Source organism: Camelus dromedarius, chromosome 4, assembly GCF_036321535.1.
Source record: "Camelus dromedarius isolate mCamDro1 chromosome 4, mCamDro1.pat, whole genome shotgun sequence".
Classification (NCBI taxonomy): domain Eukaryota; kingdom Metazoa; phylum Chordata; class Mammalia; order Artiodactyla; family Camelidae; genus Camelus; species Camelus dromedarius.
In genome coordinates, this window is record NC_087439.1 from 68,278,525 (window position 1) to 68,297,435 (window position 18,911).

At 40.3% G+C, this 18,911-nt stretch overlaps 1 protein-coding gene across 4 annotated transcripts in view; it reads right to left on the reverse strand.

Moving 5' to 3' along the window:
• PARD3B (par-3 family cell polarity regulator beta) overlaps positions 1–18,911 on the reverse strand; it is a 924,313-nt gene that overhangs the window by 277,013 nt on the left and 628,389 nt on the right. For all 4 annotated transcript variants that reach the window (XR_010380651.1, XM_031451950.2, XM_064485062.1 and 1 more), the window contains exons 17-18: positions 11,722–11,928; positions 10,553–10,790 (exon numbers count right to left, since the gene is read on the reverse strand). Coding sequence is in view for 3 of the 4 variants with exons in the window: in XM_031451950.2 (XP_031307810.1) it covers positions 10,553–10,790; positions 11,722–11,928 (445 nt within the window). In the remaining variant the exon portion in view is untranslated. The remainder of the gene's footprint in view (positions 1–10,552; positions 10,791–11,721; positions 11,929–18,911) is intronic.

Sequence of the window (18,911 nt, forward strand, 5' to 3'; positions counted from 1 at the left end):
ATGTTGTATATCTTTTCCTGGCTTTCCCCAGAGTAGCATTTAATAGATACTAAAGTAATGAACTGATGGGCAAATTTTTTCGTATCATTTTAGATGGATATTCATCCTTCCTACCATTAAAGTACTTCTAGGAGGTCAATTCCACAACCTATTCAGAAACCTCATTCCAGTGCTTAAAAACCATCTTCTTTTTTATATCTAACCTCATTTTTTTCTGATAGTGCTTTTGGCCCATTTTCTCTAGCCCTGTCCTCATTTTTTCTGATAGTGCTTTTGGCCCATTTTCTCTAGCCCTGTCCTCAGTGGGGATGGTGAACAGCTGCTTACCATCACTAGGTAACTCATCCTTCAACCTTTCTTTCAAACAGAAATTAAAAAAAAAAAAAAACTCCCAAAGCAGTTCACCCTCTTTCTTATTCTTGAACCAGTTCCACTGTTTTCATTATTTTCAGTATTATTACCAAGAATGACTAAAGGGCACAACACATTAATATCCAAATAAGCCTACTCCAATTAGCACTCCATATAAGCCAGTCAATCAGCAGAAGCTTATTAAAGGCCAACACTGTGAAATACATTGTGAGAAAGTCCCTCTGCTTGAAGGAATTTACAGTCCCTCTGTGGACATGAGACAGACCTGTGAAAACCAAGTCAGCCTATGGTACTACAGGATAAGACACAAACTCTAAGACTTTTGATGAGAAAGAGAGACATGCTGGTCAAAGAAAGATTCATAAAGGAGATGGGGCATAAGGAGGGTTCAGAAGCCTGGAAGGACTGAGAGAGAAGGAAGGCAGGTTATCCTAAGAGAAGGGGCCCTCTGGGCTTCACAAAGCTCGTTTTGGGTAACAGTGAGTAATCTGGCTAGACTGATGAATTTACAGAAAGTAATAGTTAAAAAAAAAAAAAAAGAAAAGAAAAGAAAGAAAAATAAATTGGAATAAGAATATAGAGGGTTTGAATGCCAAACTAAATAATTTTATTTTTATGAGTTAGTAGTTCCCAAATGGAGGTTCCTGGGACTGGCTGCAACAGAATCAGCAGAGATTGCCAGGCCCTACCCTGCACCTAATAAATCAAAATCTCTGATGATAAGGTCCAGGGATCTAGAACTTTAACAAGCTCTGTAGATGACTCCAGCATACGGTTGGATTTTTGAGAACTACTAGCTAATTGAGAATCTCAGCTCCTAGAGCAGAATATTACTAGTAGACTATATTTTAGAATGTGTTATGCACTAGGCATTTTCATATATCACCTAATTTACTCTTAAAACAACTCTATTAAGTAAATGCTACTATTACTCCAGTTTCACAAAAGAGTAAGTTGAAGTGCGAGGTGGTCAAGTAGTTGCTGAGAGCAACAGAGCTGGGATTTGAACCTACATAGAATGACTCTAGATGATCTGCTCTTTGCCACTGAGAGCTACATTGCATTTTAGGGCATAAGGTGTTTATTAAATGTCTGATAACTGACTGAATGAATGATTGGTTAACTATGCCTAGGATGAACTGGAATGAAGAAAGGAAAACAGCAGGGAAATTGGTTAGGAGTCTATTGAAACAATTTAGTGATAAATAACAAAGACCATGATTAGAGTTATGGCAGTGGAAATGGGGGAAAAAAAAGGTCCAGATGTAAGAGACAACATTTTGTAAGGATCAACAGGATTGCTGGCTGATGGAAGAATGGGAATGGGAAGAGGGAGGCATCCCAGATGTCATGGGATTCCTGGCAGTGCCTCAAACAGAATCAGGGAAGTCGGGATGAGCTAGTGACTTAGATGGGTGGATGATGAATTAGATTTCAGACATGCTGAAGCTAAGGGTGAGGCAAGGCCACCGTGCAGAAATGATCAGCAGCTAGCTGGAGAAACAAAATTGGATTGTCTCCAAAACCCTGGTGGGTGTTATTTAGCGTGGTTGAGATAATAGTTCTAGATGTGCAATCCAATAACATTTGTATATCTCTTATCTATTTTTCAAACTGTGGATCTCCCATACCTGTTTTTAATTGTTCTGGGAAGCCTCTTTCTTATTCTATGAGGAAAACAGGTACAGTTATTATGCCAAAGGTTCGAGTCTTTTCCTTAAATTATTAACCATCTTATATAATTAAGTTGCTGTTTTATATGTTGACTTAAGACAGAAAAACCTAATGAATGGCAAAAATAGAGAAGCATGGGTGTATGAAAGTATACACAGAACTATGGCTGGTGCCAATGCACTTTTAGATGCTAATGCAATAGTAGCAATGATCAAGAGGAGTCCTGTTATCATTATCAGGTCAAAATTGGTCTCTAGTCTGGCTGCTTCACATCTCCATGTCTCATTCTTCATTATCTGCAAAGTAAAGCTACTATTCGCCACTTCATCTCCCATGCATCTTGAAGATGGATGTTGGTAAATTACATTGAAGTTCTCGGATAAAAGGTGCTAAATAAAGAACGAATTCCATTTTTCCTTCAAGCAAATTATTAAATCTATACATGTCATTATCTAATAGTATTAAGTAAACATCCTACAAGGACATGACATTGCACTGGACATGGTACAAAGCATATTAGGCAAATACAATCTCAACTAGGAACTTATGAGTGTTTATATATATGAATAAAACTGTTGTTAATATGTTTTATTAGTCATTTAATAAGAGTATGCAAATAGGTCCATTAGGAAATCCTTTGCATTTTATTAACCCAGCATCTTAAATGATTCTATTTCACCTTAGATGCTAATGAAGTTTATTTATTCATGTGTAGCTTCCATTTTAGCCCCTGTGAAAGTTCTTTACAGCATATCAATTTCTTTAAAAGTTAAGCTGATTTTTTTTTCCACTGGACTTTTGTCCTGATCTGTTAACAAATCTAAACCTCATTATCCAAGAAAAGGAATGAGGTAAAGGGGTCTATTCTTTAGTGCTCTTTCGTAATTCACATTAACGTTAATGAGAGCTGTGTGCGCATATTAAGAAGAGAAGGGAATCCTCGTTAAACAAATAGCCTTTTGGTTGACATTCTAGGGGATCATTTTTTATTGTGGTAAGCATGAGAAAATCATCTGGCTTTGGACAGCTATAAACAGAGCTACTGAGTAGTCAAGCTTACACAGGGTGGGAGGGGAAGACGATGAACAGCAAATCAGCTTTTAAAATGATTTTGAAAACAAGCTACCTGAACATTTTTATACTAATTAACTCCATCCGTGCTCCTCACCCCTCTGTAAACACATACCCCACCCCTCCCAAAAAGGAACGATGAACAAACATTTGCAGACATGTTTGTTTGCAGAAAAAAAATTTATTAAAGTCAGGCAGCAAACAAACTCCGCATGCTGGGCACTGCAGCAGCTCATAGGTCTCTGCACTCGGCCTATCAGAGGAGTACCCCATCTGTCTCTCCGTCTTCTCAAATAAATGCTGACCAAGCAATCCTAAACTTGTTTGATCCAAATTTAATCTCTACTTTTTAGACACTATACTTACATCTCTCTCCATCATTTTATATCACTTGCCCTATTCACAGAGGCTCCCTCTCCACTTCTTTGCATTCTCTCATCCACAATCTATTCGTATTATGATGCTAATTTTCCCCTCTGGTGCTTAGTTGCAAACGAACAAAAGCTAGGATGTATAATACATAAATATATAAATATTATCAGCTATCACACCACTGGGTTTAATGGAAGTCAATATCGGTATATTACACTCTCTACTTTGCAATTCCATTATGGGCTCAACACTGCTGGCCATAAAAAAGTAGCATTCTGAGCCCAGGCCTGTGATAGTAATAATGAAAAGGAAAAAAAAAAAAAAGGGTCATTGCTCTTCCAAACTCAAATGAAAAATTAAAATTACTAGGGCACTTAGCTCAAAGGAAAATTGGCAAATTAACAAAATGAAGAAACAAAATATTCATGGCTCATACTGTGAAAGAGAAAGTAAATAATTTCAGATGGACCGTGAGGTGAGAAAACTCAAGAGTTACCAAAGAGGCAAAAAATGAGCCTAACTAAATTGTAGTGTGTTTCCGGCTTCTGTTTCTTTCCTCTGCAATCACAGCCAGCCATGCAGGAGGATGGATGGCCATGCCGGCAGTGGCCTTTGACATGCAAATTTATTTTTTTTGCCATAGTCCTATATTTCTTTCAGACTCAATCTATGCGGCCATTTTACCCTGATCTGCAAGGCTCTGTGTCTTCCATGTATTTCTGTATCCAGCTTGAAGCTGAATTACGAACTCGGATCTACTTTGGCTTTCGTTTTTCATATGAAATTTCACGTTTCAAACTGGCCTCTACTTCATGAAACCAAGCACCTTAACGCTGGCCTTTTTGCCTTTGGGGAAATGACTGTTACAAGTTTGCTGGCCTGGCTACACTGGCTAGGTCACCTCTAGACCCATCAAGTTGAAGGGATAACCAGACATTCTACAACCGTTGCCTAGAAAGAGGTAATGACAAGCTAAGCTGCATTACTCTCATTGTACACGAGACCTGCAACAGCCCTCACGGGATCAAGGTAAGGAGGAGAAATGTACGACAGACACGCCATGCTCCCTGAGATCTAACTACTCAGTCTACCTAACCTAATTTAAAAATCAAGTCAAAATGTATCTTTGGGCGTAATGTATTATGAGGCGGTCCAATGAAATAACTCTGAGCCATGCATTAAGAAATATCAAGTCCAAAACCCATCCATCCATTCTGGCCTGAAATACAGATAGTAAAATAAAAAAAAAAAGAGCACAAAACAAAAAACTGATTCTCCGTTTAAGTCCATTTTCTATTTGTATTCAGCAATAGAAAGTTTGCCTTCCACCAAGAAATTAGATAACCTTTGAAAAGAGTTCAGGGCTCCATTTACAAAGGGGTGACCCAAAGCTGATAATATAAATGACTGAATGATTTTTGCTTTGTCATTCCTTCTTACAGTTTATTATGCAAAATTGTGCAGGCTGAGAAAAAAGACAGTATGTCCACCTGAAATACATAATAGCAATTGGAGGGAAAATAAGACATCGAAGCAGAAATTTAGTGGGCTCCACGTCAAAGGCAGTAGATGGTGATTGGCTGTCTGGGGTGAGGCCTTGAGGGACGACAAGAAAGGGTGCTTACCACGCCAGGCACCACTCACAGAAATTGCTTAACTTAAACTTCACAACAACTTGGAGAGTATGTGTTATTAGCTGCAACTTACTGATGAGTGGACCGAGATTCAAAGGGATTCATGAAGGCCTCAGAGCTTGTAAGGGACAGACTTTCAACTTAGTTAAGATTTAATTTGGTGGTGGTGGTGGACGGGAGAGAGAGATAGAGAGAGAGAGAGAGAGAGAGAGAGAGAGAGAGAGAGAGAGAGAGAGAGAGAGAGAGAGTGTGTGTGTGTGTGTGTGTGAGTGTTCTTTGTAAAACACTTCACAGTAGGATGCCATGATACAGAGTTTTCTAGTTTCAATAAGACATACACAGGCATACATACCTCAGAGATACTTCAGGTTCAGCTCCAGACTAATGCAATAAAGTCAATATTGCAATAAAACAAGTCACACAAATTTTTTGGTTTACATTAGAAGTTCTGTTTACATTATACTGTGGCCTATTAAGTGTGCAATAGCATTATGTCTAAAAAACAATGCACATGCCTTAATTAAAAAATACTTTATGGCCAAAATATGCTAATCATCATCTAAACCTTCAGCAAGCTGTAATCTTTTTGCATTAGTAACATCAAAGGTCACTGATCACAGATCACTGTAACAAATATAATAATGATGCAAAAGTTTGAACTATTGCAGGAATTACTGAAATGTGATACAAAGAAGTGAAGTGAACAAATGCTATTGGAAAAATGGCACCAACAGACTTGCTCGATGCAGGGTTGCCACAAACCTTCAATTTGTGAAAAATACAGTATGTGCAACGCAAAATAAAGTGAAGCTTAATAAGATGAGGTATGTCTGTAGTATGTGTTAGTATAAAACGAATTAAACAGATGCTTTAGCATTTGCAAAGCTTAGAAATAAAAAGGTGAAGCCTCTGGATTTTGAAAAATACCCTTGTCATTCGGGTTCATGGTTTAGCTTTTTCAGTGTAGAAACTGAAGCAGTGTATTCCTGAGGTATTCCTAATTAGCTGAGTTAAGAAGAAATAATAAAGAATATCTAACTGATGGGCTGGGAGGAATGGAGTTAATTCAAACAGCTACAAATCAAGTTCACCGTTTCGATTACAGACGAGGTGTCTTCAGAATGTTTACTTCAGGTATGATAGGGCTTTGTATACTAAAACACAGTGATTTGGGCTTGCTTTTTTGTTATAGGTTTATGTGAAGTTGATTTAAAAATAACCTTCCATATTCATATCCTGCAAAAAAGAAAAAAAAAAAAAAAAGCAGGCGTAAAGTGATTTGGTATTAGTACCACAGTGTGCTAAGTTCTGATAAGGTATCAGTTGGAAATTCAGTGTATCCTGGGCAGATGCACTCTGTACGAGGCTGGCAGACAGTCACTGAAGGGGAGAGGACACCATCCCTTCTGACTTCACCTTCCTCACAGCATCTACGACAGCCTGAAATAATCTCAATTATTTTGAGTGAGTTGTTTATTCTCTCTCCCTCACTGGAATATAAATTCCACAAGAGCCATGGCCTGGAGGTCTTGTTCGGTGCCATATAAATTGATTGTTGGTTCCCTCAAGTTGACAAGATACTGCTTTGGCCCAGACATATCCTAGGCAAACACCCGATCACTCCCTGGGAAATTCACCGTTACAGGTGGTTTAGATGTTTCGTGATATTTTGCTTGTTTTTGTTTTAAACTCACCAAGAAAATTCAAAAGTCTTAGACTTTTCCTTCCTTTGGTAAGATTTAAAAAAAAAGGACCATCAAAGCAGGGACTTTATTGCTGTATGCTCAGTGCCTAGAACAGCACCTGATGTAAAGTAGGCCTTTAATAACTGGTGTTAAGTAACTGAAGAGTAACCATGAATGTGCTTGGCCAAAAGGAGGCATTCAATATATATTACTAATCAAATGAATATGGGCAAAATATATTGAAAACAGAAACGAAATTCCTATTGGCAGGCTTTACACTTTGTTTGTTGATCCATCAGAAAAGGAGTTTCCCAGGCACAGTTCCCTTGAGAACCAAGTCACTCCAAGGGCAGAGAATAAGGTTCTCAGTTGCCATCAGGCCTTCCCATTTCACATCCAGAACAAATGGATAGTCCAGAGGTCTTTGAAGTGAGCGGTCTACCATATCAAGAGGAGAACACAGCAGCTACGATATAAAGGGATGGATTTTAGATACACATCTGCGACAGGGTTCAGTTTAAAGAATGTAAGGATTGACAAGGTTATTAAATAATTAAGAAACCAAGAATGGACTTTTGAGTTTTCCACTTGAAACAGGGCAAGATTTTCTCAGCCAAAGGATACCGATCTTCAGTCCTTAGAAAACATCTGCCTGAGCCCAGGAGGGCGCTGTGGGCCTGACAGCCACGGGCTTGTCTACGGAGGGGCCTGAACTTCCCCTAGGGCTGCAAGGGACCACCGGTGGTCTTTCCTGCAGGTACAATGAAACCCACTGATCCTCAAAAATTCTCTTTCAACAGCAGGTCAACAGAGGATACAGGGAAATCACTGAAGTTGGCAGGTCCTTGAGCTGCGTATTTTCCCACAATGATTCACAGCCTATGTAAGAGCCACAGTCGAATGTGCAAGGAGGTAATCCTGAAACCAGCAAAGCGTAAGCATCCTGGAACCAGACAACACATATGAAGACGTGAATTAATGCGACCCCCCCACCCCCCCACAATCTTTTCAAAAGGATGGGGAATAGGTGCTGCTCCATGTCATCAACACAGGGGGTCCGGCGAGTGTCAGGAAAGCACACAACGTTCAGCTTTCCACAGGCAAGACAAGGCCCCTGCTAACACCTTCGCACTTCCACGACGAGTGGCTTGGTGAGGAGAGGGAGGCAGAAACTCGGTGGCGGCTCGTGCCCTTGGCCAAGTGCCACAGTACGTGGTAAAGCTGCCCTACCTCCATCAAAGCCCTGCACTCAGGAGAGCGTCTGTGAGATGCAGATAATGGAAAAAATGATACACATTTAAACCACCCATCTAACTCCTAGAGATCCTTAGAGCAATCCATCTATTTTAAATAAGAAACTAAGTCAATAGCATCTGAGCAACAGATGAGAATTCAAGCAAAATCTGTTGGCTAATGGTAACAGCTTTTGTGTTCTTTGTTGTTGAAGATGCGCCTGTAGCAGCAACTCCAATATGCTCACAAACTCAGATGCAAAAGGCTATGGAAAACAGTTGCTATTTTTACACCAGAGAGAAAAAAATCAAACACCACCCTTCAGATCTTAATTTTGCTAAAACAGTGAAAGGAAACAAAATCCGAGTTGCTACATGTCTCAAGGATTTAGAACCTGCGATTTCTACCCGAGGAAAATACAGCAGATATTGGACAACAGGAAGAGGCAGCTCTGGACTACAGGCAATGGACTATGACTCTCCCAAATCAAATCTCCCGAAATCAAATACAAAGTTAAGACTTAATCTATTAATATTCAAGAAAATGGGTATGTGACAGTTTTTCTATTTACTTTAGTTAAATCTTTATAGTTTTTTTCTTTAATACCTTAAAGAGGATTTTTTTTCCTTATAAATGACTATATTTTAGAAGACATAATAATGATGAAAATAGCTATATGGCTTTCTATTGATGCTGTAAAAATTAACCACAAACTTAGTGGCTTAAACAGCAGAAATGGGCTGAAGTTAAGGGACTGGCAGGCTGTGTCCCTTTCTGGAAGTTTTCCAGAGAGAATCCATGTCTTTCCTCTTTCCACTGTCTTAAGACTGTTCACAATCCTTGGCTCCTGGTCCCTTCCAGCCACACACTGCATTTCTCTGTATCTTTCTTCCATGGTCACATCATCCTTTTCTACTTTTAAGGCCCTTTGTTATTACCTTGGGCCCACTGAAGAAAATTCAGGATAATCACCTTGCCTTAAGGGCAGCTAATCAGCAACCTAAATTCTACCTGCAGCCTTAATTCCCTTTTGTCACACACCTCACCTACTCACAGGTACTGAAGACTGGGATGTGGACATGCTTAGGGAGGCCACTATTCTGCTCATCGCAACAATTAACACTTACTGAATGTCTGTTATTTATCAGGCACTGTCTTAAGCATTACCTGTAATTAAGCAACTATAATTCTCATAATCATAGCAGGTTCTATCGTTATAAGAAGATGCTCTGGAAGAAAGGCTAAAGCCATCTCCAACTGACATCATCCAATAAGTCTGGGGTAAGGAGACTCCAGAATTGTGCTATCGGAGGTCAGAGGTTAAGAGTCAGAGTGTCTTAGGGAGAGAAATAAATCTCCTATACCAGTGATTGATGCAGTAAGGAGCCCCCTGAAAAGTCCACCAAACTGGTCCACAAAGGGTCCCCAAATGCCAGAGTAAACCAGATACAGCAGTCAGATCAGACTCTGTCCTTGTTTTAGTAAGGCCCTTCCCTTCCCTTGGTTCCAGAGACTGAGAAACAGGAGAAGGTGGGTCCTGCCTCCCACCAGACTGCAGGGCCCTCCTTGGCATTGAGGCCTGAGGGGCAGGGAAGAAAAAAGTGGTGATTAGCATTAGATGGTACATTTTACCCCCCGACAAGGTGGTTGTTTTAATACCCTAAAGTGATCAGGAAGTCATCACTCAGAAAACTGAGATGTCATCAAATTGTGGACATCTTGACGGTATCATCAGGGCATATCTGAAGGCAGCTGTAGGGAAAGAAAGAACGCTGTTTCCTGACGGCACCCTGCTGAGCCCTGCCTGGTAACGGACTGACGGCCACAGGCATCCGTCTCACAAGCCCGCTGAGTCAGGACAGCAGGTGTGATAGCCCTGCTCTCAAAGAGAGGGAAGCGAGACTCAGGGAAGCCCAGCAGCTCACGTGTGGAGGCTCATCGGTTCAGACCAAGGCGCTGTGACTCCGGACGCAGTGGCATCTCCGCTGCACCACAGTGCCTGTGAGGGTGACAGCCGATGCGCCCACAGACCGGCCAAGCACAGGCCTAGAATCACACGTGGAGGGGGCATGGGAGCAGAGTTGAGGCTCATGTCTCCCGTCTTCTCTACTTCAAAGAGGGTGCCCTAGGGGGTCACCAGCTGAGGACTCCCTTGCCTCTTGCTTCCCTTATGCTGACGGAAGCAGCACTCCCTTCAGCCACAGAGAGCTTTGGTACCCAGGGCTGAGGGCATTGGCCACGCCTCTCCCAAGGGCTGGCCTTTGACAAGATTTATGACAGCTTCCTGTCCTCACCAGGAGCTCCAGGAACCAACCAACAAGGCTCCTTCCACCTCCGCAGAAAAGGAACAAGTACATTCACAGTTTAGACTTCAACGCATCTAGCTGAAGAGGAAAGCTTGCATTTTTTTTTTGAGTGCACACAGATGAGTGATTTCACCAGGAGACACAAAAACAAAACAAAACCAAACCAAACCAAACCACCAACTCTGCCTTCCAAGCAGGTTCCTACCTCAGCATGGCACCGAGTCCCTTCCTCTTTATTTTCCTTTCTGGGTCTTCGTTTCCCTCTTTCTGCTTCTTCTCCTTGCCTTTCAATTTGCCCTTTTCCTTCTTCTTCTCCTTCTCTTTCGGTTTTTTGCCTTTCCTGGCTTTATTTTCCACATTCTCCAGCTCAGCGTTCCCCTGAGGGGCAGATTCACAATTCAGAGCTCCTTGGCCGGAGTGAGAGCTCTTATCAGACAGTCCGTCTGTACAGAGAAGAAAAAAATCAATACACACGGTCAGGGGCCCTTACTGTTAGTATCTCAAGAAAAGCTGAAATGAAACAATAAGGTCCTACTGTTTAGTACGGGGAACTATACTCAGTATTTTATAATAACCTAAAATGACAAAGAATATGAAAAAGGATATAAATGCACATGTATAACTGAGTCATTGTGCTGTACACCAGACACTAACACAACATTGTGAATCAACTATACTTCAATTTAAAAAAAAAGTAAGAAAAGTTACAATGTCAAGTACAGAAGAATGAGTAGAAGTCCTCTGGAGTTCTACGCTGCCGCGGGGCTATGGATAACCTTTGAAGAGACAACTGCCTAAATCTGGTTACTTCAAGCAAGGTTTGATGTTGGGAGTGGGGGACACTGGTTGCTTAGCCAGTAATATAAAAGTTTTGATAGGTGGTAAAACACGAATTTCTCTGAAAGCAGCTTGTTAACCTTGATCGGCTCAGAAAGCCAACGTGCTGGGAAACAATCCGGGTGAGTTCTTTTCCAGGAGAGGCTTTCGAGTACAAGTCTCACCCAACTGCTTCTCCCCAATTAATGCAGCCAGTCCTGGGGTGGAGGCTGCTTCTAATGACTTGAATAAGAATGTCAAGAAATGCATACTTAGTGCTCCTGCCCTAAGGGTGAATGATAGTTGGTCCTTGTAGGAAATTGAAGGAGAACATTTCTTTAGTGTTGCACTGTAAAATAAATTGCATATTGCGTTATCCAATTCCATGTTCGTTAAGCCAAAGGGCAAAACACATCAGGAAAATGAATGACTTTTAATATCAAAAATATAATTGTGATCCTTAAATCATTTTTCTCTGTAGTTAAGCACCCATTCTTGCCTATGATTTGCAGATAATAAGGAGGGGAAGAACCCATTTGAGGAAGCGCGCTGCCTTACCAGCCTCTAATTCTTCGGGTCCATCGTAAGACTTGTCAATCGCTGCTCGGAAGCTCTCGTTGCAGCCCCGGCCACGGACCATGTGCGGTCGGGGCCTGTGGAAGGGAAGTTCGTTCTTCCTGACCTCAGCCACTGCAGTCTGCAGGCTCTCCAAGGAGCTGGACTTTTTCAAACCCAGGGTTGGACCAAAATCTTTGCTTGGAGATTCTGGGAAAAAAAAAGAGGGGGGGAGAGGCAAAAGGTCACTCTTCCCCTAAGAAGGCACTTGGGTGCAGTGGGAAGGCTTGTTGTTTTATCTCAAAAAGTCGGGGGTTGTGTGGGTGGGACCTGGCATTAAATCCCAGCTTTGCTACTTTTTGCGACTTTGAGCAAGTACTTTGACTTCTCTGAGCCTTGGTTTCCTTTTCTGTAAAGTTGTGGGAAGATTTAAAGTGATAATATACGTCGTATATAGAAATAAATATGCGTGCATATGCATATGTACGCACACACATATACATGGATTTGAGAGGTTAGAGCAGTCTACAGAGATCAGATGTATGAGTGTGTACGTGCACGCGTACACACACACACACACACAGAACACCTAACATAGTCAGTGGTTCTCTCACAGTCCCCATCCCCAGCACTCCCATACATTGTCACTTTTACTATTTTCACCATTGTTTTTAGAATTATTAAGTAACATACTATGCACAGAAATCAAAGAGCACTGAGGTGACTGTAATCCGTGTGGTTAAACACTACATTGCTCTCGTGCTGTCACCGTATGATGAATGCAACTTACTTAGTCAATGGATAAATAAAGCAAAGCAAGAAAGAAAACAGCTTTTCTGTGTCAATGAGTATTGTTCCAAAGGTATTTCAATTTGGGTGTCTAGAAAAGGGGCCACTTTCTTTGTATGATACAAAATTCTAAAAAAGAAAAAAAAAAACCCTAAGTGAATTTTAATGATTTGTGCTCTGACATGTAGTATTTCCCATTGGCACTGTTCGTCTCAGCCTGTATCTGTCCTTTTTCACCCACGCCTTGCCCTCCCTACCCGCCCACAGCCAGGCTCCCAGTTGTCCGTAACGGGATTAGGCTCTATAAACACCAGCAGCACAAGGCTCACTGTAAAGACAGAAGGAATTTCAGCAGGGCTCTTTTCCACCAGCGCCAAGCTCACGATGCTCTCCAGTTACAAAGGAGGCTTCTGTTATGAAGGTGCTACACTTGCATTTCTGGAAATCAACCACTTTGCAGTTTCTCAATAGACACAGATTGAGTACAATGAGGATTATGTGCGTAAAGCACCTACTTGGATGCTCAGCACTAGTAGGGCTCAGTAGAGCACCACCTTTTCTTACTATGATCCCTATTTCTGCATCTACTAATGCTGCCACCATGGCCATCATCACTAGTTCCTTAACAAAATACTAGGTAATACAAGGAATAAAAAGAAGTACAGCAAAGGTGTAATGCCTACATAGACACGTATAAAGTTAAAGCACAATACGCATCCTCCCGTATGTTGTGACTGTGTTAAAATAGTCAAAATAATGACAATAATGCAAATAACTAACAATGCAGAGTGTTTATTTAGCCCTGTTCTAAGGGCTTTGTCTATATTAACCTACTGTAATTCTTATAGTTGTGTTCCTGACAATACTGTTCCCATTTTACAGGTGATGAAACTGAGGCACAGAGCAGTGAAATACCTGGTCTAAAGATACACACCTATTGAGCATCAGAACCGGGAACTGCCCTTGGGCAGCCTAACTCGGCCCCTTCTGCTCTGTATGGCCTAAAATTGTACTTGGCCTCTGCCCTCTACTTGATTATGGTGAAGCAACTTAAAATGGCCTCTAGTGTCCCCCAGCTCTAAAATAAGAGCATTAGCCTTGATTAGCTCTGAGCCTAGTCAAGCAGACAAAATGCAGAAACTTATTGTTGTTTTATAGTTTCATCATTAATTCACACGAGGCAACTCTGCACTTTGAACCATATCCATGATGACGATAAATACTGCATTTCATAAGCAAGAGTCTATCATCAATAAATGCAACAAAGAAGGGACTAAGCAAAAAAAAAAAAAAAGGTTATAAGAAATTTCAGGGATGAATTTCAGGTGCTACTTGCAAATCATACATACGAAGAGTACGCTGCTACTAAATCCAGAAAGAGGCATATTTCTTACAGACCCAGGAAGAAAGGTGAGTGGGAGAAACAGAAACTGAATAAGATCATTTCTGACAAGAAAACAAAAAGCAACACAGAGGCTTGGGGGTATTAAAGCACCAGTAAAAGCTTTGGAGTTTGCAGAAAATATTCTACTCCATCAACCCCTAGGGATCCGACATGAAGTTTGGTGAAAACAGGAGGATGAAAACTATCTGAGAAAGCCCAGCTCCTCTGTCAACAACAGTGCCCATCTTTTATTTATTAATTGCTATTCGGGAGATTATATTAGAGCCCAAACTGTAGGTATTCATGTCAACCTTCAGCAGTAAATTCCAGGGAACATGAAAGTGAATGAATCACCCAAGATACAAGGCGTGCTATCTAAGAGGAGAGCATCGAAAGCTCGGCAAGAAGTCACTTGTGAGAAGGAACAAATACACTGTTACTCATTCTGAGCAAAGTGAACATTAAGGATTCATGGATTTTGCAGGATTAATAGAGACAGCAATTAATTCACTTTACATAAATAGAAGTCACAAATTAGACATGTCAACTAATGTTGGCCAAAATTATAACCTAGCTCTAGTGGATGTAGTGCACAGTAAAATTAAAAGCAAAAACGGCGAATGAGTCTTGGCTATAAATGTGGACTCAAGGATTTTCAGGCTTGAAAACAATGTTCTTATTTATTTCTAGGGAGTAAACAGGATATAGTAGTGGAAAAAAGACTGATGGTATAGAGGAGAATCTGAAATCAGGAAAGTCCTTACAAGGACTTACAGGTGCACTAAACTGACTGAATTGAATCTCCAACTGAAAGGGACCTTGACTAGGGTTCACATTTCTCTTGTATGTCCACAGCTTCTGAGAGAAGGTCAAGGTTACTGGTTACAAGGGATTAATATGTCAAATGATGGCATCAGCACTAAATTTCAGCAACACACTTGAAGTCAAGTCTTCTACCCTGTAAAGACTGCATCGGGTACCATAAATTGTCACATTCAATCCCTCTTCCTTCTTCCCGCCCTCACCAATCCCAGCTTGGGTTGACACTGCATTGGAAATCCTGTAGCTTTCAGAATGGGAAGATTCACTGTCTATTTTTAGCCTAACCATTTACACAAATCATACTTTTTTCTAGGCTCCCACTAAAAGTAGAGGTCTCTTTGAAAGGGTAAGATAAATTGAGTAATTAATCAAAATCAAAACCTCCATCACTCTATCCCACTGAAGTCATCCCAAAATATGATAATCCCTCATATTTTCATCTGCAGCTGATGTGACATTGGCTGTGGCTGACTTTAAGCAATCGTTAGAGAGTGATCTCTGAATATCACGTGTTATCAGTCACGAGGTGGACTGTGTTCAAATTTGAGCATTTACTTGTCCCATTTTGAGTATCTACAGAAGTCATCAGAATATGACTTTTCAGTGATTTCCAAGCCAGTTTAAGTTACTTGCAAATGCCAAGAAATAAATCTTTTTCCCAAACTTTAGTAGTAAGGCTTTACATTTTTAACTGGCGACTTCTACATTCAGTGACCATGTTCCCTAAGATCCAGATAAACTCATCTTTCCATCAGAAACATGTACCTGACATTCACAAATTTCTCGAAACAATGATACAATGGTCACCAAAGGTACTAAAAGAGGGAACTTACATGATAGAAGTTATTCTCAAAGTGGTCTAATAAAACTACTCTTAAAAGTTCCAAGTGCCAAACTTTTCCTTAAAATAAAGGCATCATAAAGAAACATCACTGGAATATTTTTTTTAAAGATGCTATAGCATTTCTGAAGATTTACCTGTTCCCAAGTGAAGGACTGGCTTGACGTGGTCCTGGAAGCCTTCCCCATACAGAGGAAAACTTTAGGGCCGTGTTTTCTGGCTCCACCAATCCTCAGACACAGCCACTGCTCTCCATCATCCAGAAAAACAGTGTTACGAAAAGAATGAACACACACACCAAGTCTAAAGAGTCAAAGGAAATCTGCCACCACTTCTCCATGGGCATGAGAGAGGTGCTGAGAAGGGCAGCAGAGAGCCACTGGCAAAGTGGGGAGGGCCCTCTACAGAACAGTCTTAAAACAATGTGGAGCCATGGCCTCAGCCTTGTAGGTAGCAAGTCCCACTTCAACGTAGTATAAAACAGAAAGTCCTTCCTGGAGGATTGTTTGGATGTGGACCTCAGTTCTTCTGATTCAGTCTTGGATTCCCACTTCTGTCCTATGGCTGAGAACTGCTGGTGGTTCCCTGCAAGGCAGGTACTAAGGAGAACAGAGAGTAGCAACTAACAGTGATGAAGAGGAGAGGCTGCGGAAGATCCCAGCACCCCCAACTCGGCCACTTCTTGTTCGTTCGTAACCCTCCTGTGCCTCAGTTTCCTAACCTGTAAAATTCGGAGAAGACAAGGACGGAAGAATGTTGGACACATAACAGGCGCTTGTAAAGCAGTGGTGGTGAGTTCTGTCACTGCTGCTTTTGCAGCAACTCCAAACATCTGAGTAAGTGAAGGTCTAGCGTGATTCCCTTGGTTCAATCCACCACTGCATTTCTAAACACAGCCATTCCTTCTACAAGAAGGTGAAAAGAGCTTCATAAAGAAATACCATCCTTTCTTTTTTTATTCAAAAGTTGAACTGATTTTCCCCAAATAATTCCTTACAGTTTTTTTCTCTTGAAATAAGGCATATATATCCATCTGCTCATTGCATAGAGAGGCTCTTCTTGGGAAGATTAATAGTGGAGAAGTGGAGTCCTGGATACCCTTCCCCTTAGGCTATAATCATTTAATTAGTCTGCAATTTCATTGGCAATGTTTGAACTTCCCATTCTAGCATTAAAATCTTGCAATAAAAGAATGCCTTAATCCAGGAGACCAGTAATTGGATCCTCCATTATTGATGAAATTGCTTCCAATCCATTCTTATTAAAACATAAAGAATTATTTGGGGGAAGGTACTCACTCGCAGATACACGGAAAGTTTTTCTCCCAGCTAGAGCTTTACAATTAGCAAATACTTATGATAAATTAACAATAAATAATGCATTAATTTGTGCATTTCAATAACATCAATGGCCCACAAGGCACTTAGTGAAAATTAATTAAGCTAGAGCCCCTCCCTCTAAAATAAAGGAATTATGCCCAGTAGTAAACTGGGGATCAAAATGATTGCAGTGTTATCCAGGGGACACAGCATGAAACTTGAGAGGCCATGAATTCGTCAAGATAGCTTGCTTTCACTAACAATTTGGCCTTGCTGTATTACGAGCAATGAACTTGGGCAAATACAAAAGAAGTGCTTTGCTTGCTTCATGGGGAGTTGTGATGTGAAATTAATAGCCTTAAAACTCTTTGAATGAAAAATTATTATAAATTCCAAGTAGGAAGTCACACCACTACTTTATTCTGCAACACATCCCACTTTGTCTTTTTATTTTAGATTACACTTACTGAAAATTTTGTATGTTTGATTTTTTTTTAGTAGTTTTCCCTAGAGGCAAAATGTCTTATGGGCTTTAATAGATATCGTTGTAAATCCATTAGCCTAGAAAAAAATTCCCCATAATATCCCAATGTGTAATTTCCCAAATTATGTTATCTGTGCTGTGTCCATAATGGGCCTAATTACCTTCTTGCCTATCTCAGTATTCCAAATATTGATCATCATTCCAAGCTTATCACAGGGCCCCCGTTTCCTATTCATTACCAGAGGGCACAATGTAATCTGATTTATACATTATCTGCTGTCATTTGGATCTCAGCTCTTTTACTGGCAATTTCCAAGTTCTCTAGGAGCAGAGTTTTTTTCCTTTTAAGTCTCGTAAATCCCAGGGTCTTTTATCATTTCCTGAAATTCGTGTCAAAATGTTCAATAATGAACTTCTCATTAAGATTCATATATTTGCATAATCTTCCCTACTCTGTTTCCAAACATTGTCTATTTTATGTCTGTTTTAAAATGGAAATATCTAGAGAAAATTATGGGAAGATTAGGTGAACAAATATGGCCAATGCTTTAATTACAATTGTGGGCATGGCCGTCCAAGTGACTTCAAATCTCTGCTAAGTGTTAACTCTTTATTTTAATTTTCTTCACTAAAAATTCCTTCTTTTATGAAATGAAAGTCCAAATCTAATGCCATATATATATATATATATTTTTTGCTGGACTCAAATTATATCCAACAAATGTAATGAATAGTGAATTTATTACACTGAAATATTCTCATGACACTTTGCTTTTTCTATTATTATTATTTCTTATCCACTTTGTGGGTAAGAAAATGGACCCTGTGGTTCAATTTAGTAGGTAAACTATTTTTTAAAAATATATATGACCATACCTCTGGGTAGATTCTCTTAAAGCCACTGAAAAATTCAGTCGAACTCATTTTCAATAGACTGGTTTGTTACAATCTTTTGTTGTCCTTGTCTTTGGCTTATCAGGGTTACTCCGCTGGATTAAAAACAACAACAAGGATGCTTCCCAAATTGGCATTCAAGGTAACAATGGATTTAAAAATTATATAAATAGCACTGGTTTCTGGAAGGGAAATGTGGCTACTTAAAGGGAAAACACTTTTATTATTTAACTGGGAAAAAAAGACTCATTTCAGAGTGAAATAAACTGAAGGAAGTGGCAAGCTTTCCTCTCTGTAGAGCAGAATTAATAGGATCGATCAGCGCCACCTACCATTTTCTTAGTCTTGTTGATCTTTGTATCCTCAGTGCAGAGAAGGACTAAATAAATATTTGTTATAAGAATAAATGAAGGTGCAGGTAAAGGGTGGCTACAACACATGGATGGCCCTAGTCTTCAGAGTCTAGAGGCTACAGGGAGTCAACCCCACAATACACCCCACAATTGCTTCATGTCCTCAAAGTGCGCACACAGCCTCGGATCCTTCTTAAATGGACCCTTCAGTTCTTCGGTGTCACCTTCAAGGATCTAATCATTTCTGCCCTACCTATAATTATTCATTCATCTTCTCTATGTTTTGTCTTTATTTTTATACCAGTCA